The following is a 3,091-nucleotide window of genomic DNA, read 5'->3' as shown; positions in this document are numbered from 1 at the left end:
TATATGGCGTCAGACATATGGTTAAGGACCACACAGATATTGAGAGGAAACCCGCTGTCGCCACTTCATAGGCTACTCTTTCCGATTAGCAGCATGGGATCTTTTATATGCACCATCTCACAGACAGGATAGCACATACCACGGCTTTTGATATACCAGTCGTGGTGAACTCTTCAATAAATGCCTCCATTAACTTAACCGATCTGTGAAACTAGCTAAACGATTAGAACCAACTGTTACCGATATGATTAGCTATCGGTATCCGTAATGTACATTTTTTTTTAGCAGGTTTCCTCGCTATGACCGAGTCAAAATGACCAGGTGTTTGACATCCAATAGCCGATGATTAATAAATCAATGTGCTGTAGTGGTGTCGTGAACTTCCGTAATGTTCAATAAGGGTGTGTTTGCGAAACTCTCTCTCTGTCTCTGTGTCTCTGTGTGTGTGTGTGTGCCTCTCTCTCTCTCTCTCTCTCTCTCTCTCTCTCTCTCTCTCTCTCTCTCTGTGTGTGTCTCTGTGTGTGTGTGTGTCTCTCTCTCTCTCTCTCTCTCTCTCTCTCTCTCTCTCTCTATTTATTACTCTCTTTTTCTCCGTCTCTGCCTCTTCTGTCTCTCTCTCTCTCTCTCTCTCTCTCTCTCTCTCTCTCTCTCTCTCTCTCTCTCTCTCTCTCTCTCTCTCTCTCTCTCTCTCTCTCTCTCGATCTCGACTTAGGCGTGTAGTAAATGCGTTATGTCACACATAACTAATTCTCAGTTTACCGTGTTACCAACCAAAACCAAATGTGTCGCAACTTCCCTTCGATTAATTCCTGCATCGCATGTCGCCAGCAAACCTCAGAGGACGTCAACCATAGCTTCTTAAATTGCCTTCAAACACACACACAGACTTATTTTTTAAAATTATCGTCTTTCATTCTTTCGGTCGTGACACACCGCTAATAGTTCACGTATTACAATTTAACGCATGGTGTGCACGTTGTTTCAACGCTTGCGCACGTCACGGGTTTTTCGATTGGCTGACACGCCGTTCCGTTATTCCGTGAGCCACGTGGTTTGTACTATAAGAGCGGCGGAGATTCGTCGATACGGCAAATTGATCTGTGGTTGACGCTTACACAAGCTTTACGGTAGGCCGTGCAGGACGCATTGTTGGAAGTTTGAGACAAGATCTGACGTAATATTTATAGGTTAAAGTATATATTTATAGTTTTAATTATATAAGAAAAGGAAAGTGTTTTATTTATTTTTTATCCGCCCAAAAATACTTACCAACCGGTGAAGATTTATCCATCCGTGGCGGTTCATTCGTCCGTAAAAATTCATTCGTCCGTGGTAATTTCTTCATCCGTAAGGATTCATCCGTTCGTGTGGGTTCATTCGTGCGTTAAGATTCACTGATTTGTGAATGTTTATCCATCGTGACGATTCATTCAGAACAGAACAGAACAGAACTTTATTACACTCAGGCTGTTCTGCGACGGCGTAAGAGGAACAGTGACAGTAATTCATCTGTGATAAATCATCCACCCGTGAAGATTCACCCACTTGTGAAGATTCATCCACCCGTGCAGCATGAGGTCCATAGTTGACCAGCACCACCTGACGGTGTCGGGGGGTAACCAGAGGCACTCGGTTTCCGCCCCCCACTCGAGATCTGGATCCTTCAAGAAGAGTAGCAGCGCTAAGAATCCTGCGGACGCCCGACCCAGGACGAACAGCATGCCCAATTGCCCGATATATCTGTCCCTCCCTGACGTCATATCGCAGCTCTCCATCCCGGACTACGATCTGTGCCGGGTGCGGTCCTTCAAGAAGACGTCGAAGGGTCTGGTCAACCACGGCGACACCGTCCGCAAGATGAGCATCAACAGTTTGATGTCGTCTGGAAACACCGTCACCGACTGCGTGGAGCGACAGCGGACGCTCAGCATCACGTCGGCGGAAAGCGTTTGCAACAGCTCCAGTTCGTCCACGGCGCCGTCCTACTTTCGCGTGGCCATTCTCGGCACCAACGAGGTCGGCAAGACGTCCCTCCGTAGACAGATGATGACGTCGGAGTATTTAGCTTCCAACAGTTGTAAGTTTTTTTTAAATGATGTTTTTAATTGTATTGGTGTCTGAGTGATAAAAAATGTAAAGTTTGTTTTGTTTAACGACACCACTAGATCACATTGATTTATTGATCATCGCCTATTGGATGTCAAACATTTGGTAGTTCTGACATTATAATTAATCTCAGAGAGGAAACCCGCTACATTTTTTATCTGTAGCAAGGGATCTTTTGTATGCACCATCCAACAGACAGGATAGTGCATACCACGGCCTTTGATAAACCAGTTGTGGTGCAGTGGCTGGAACGAGAAATAGCCCAATGGGCTCACTGACGGGAATCGATCTTAGACAAAGCTTGTGCTTTACCACTGGGCTACGTCCCGCCTCCTGGGTGATAAATGCATCATTTTACAGACGTTGCCGTTTAAAAAGAGCTATCACTCACGCTCCCCATCGCTCCCCACAGCTCCCCTGAGACTAGTTTAATGACAGCAATTCTTACTCCTCTTAGCGTATGAATGTATATGGTATCAATATTTTAGTGTCTCAATTTCACCCCCATAATCTAGGTTAGGGAGGCAATTAATCACACTCGCCATGGAATCGTGGACTGGCTATGCCAGTACCCGAATCCATGGTGGGCGTGCCCGAACCGTAAGGATGTGGGCACGTTAAAATAGTTCCCATTCCCAATTAATCACTCCCTTCAAAAATTGTTTTCACTTCAAGGTATGTCTTTATAGGTGGCACCATACCAAACAACAGGGTAACTTTTAATAGCACTGTAATCCTGTAATACCAATCCTGCCATTAGTATTAAATGTGACACAAACCTTGGTGATTGTTGGGGGGGGGGGGGGGGGGGGGGGGGGGGGGGGGGGGGGGGGGGGGGGGGGGGGGGGGGGGGGGGGGGGGGGGGGGGGGGGGGTGGGGGGCTGGGGGGGTGTGTGGAAACGTTTTCCTCTGACAAAAAAAAATGTATACAACTTTATTTCATCCATGACCACTGAGCTGAACATGTCTGGGATGTAAAACTGCT

General features: G+C 46.6%; 1 protein-coding gene across 1 annotated transcript in view; it reads left to right on the top strand.

The window, feature by feature from the left end:
• Nucleotides 1-1,115: 1,115 nt before the first annotated feature.
• LOC121389031 (GTP-binding protein GEM-like) overlaps nucleotides 1,116-3,091 on the top strand; it is an 11,668-nt gene continuing 9,692 nt past the window's right edge. Inside the window, exon 1 of the mRNA XM_041520628.1 lies at nucleotides 1,116-2,077. Within this exon, the coding sequence (XP_041376562.1) occupies nucleotides 1,573-2,077 (505 nt within the window). The 5' untranslated portion in view covers nucleotides 1,116-1,572. The remainder of the gene's footprint in view (nucleotides 2,078-3,091) is intronic.

Source organism: Gigantopelta aegis, chromosome 14, assembly GCF_016097555.1.
Source record: "Gigantopelta aegis isolate Gae_Host chromosome 14, Gae_host_genome, whole genome shotgun sequence".
NCBI lineage: Eukaryota > Metazoa > Mollusca > Gastropoda > Neomphalida > Peltospiridae > Gigantopelta > Gigantopelta aegis.
This window is presented reverse-complemented; position numbering and strand designations above follow the sequence as displayed.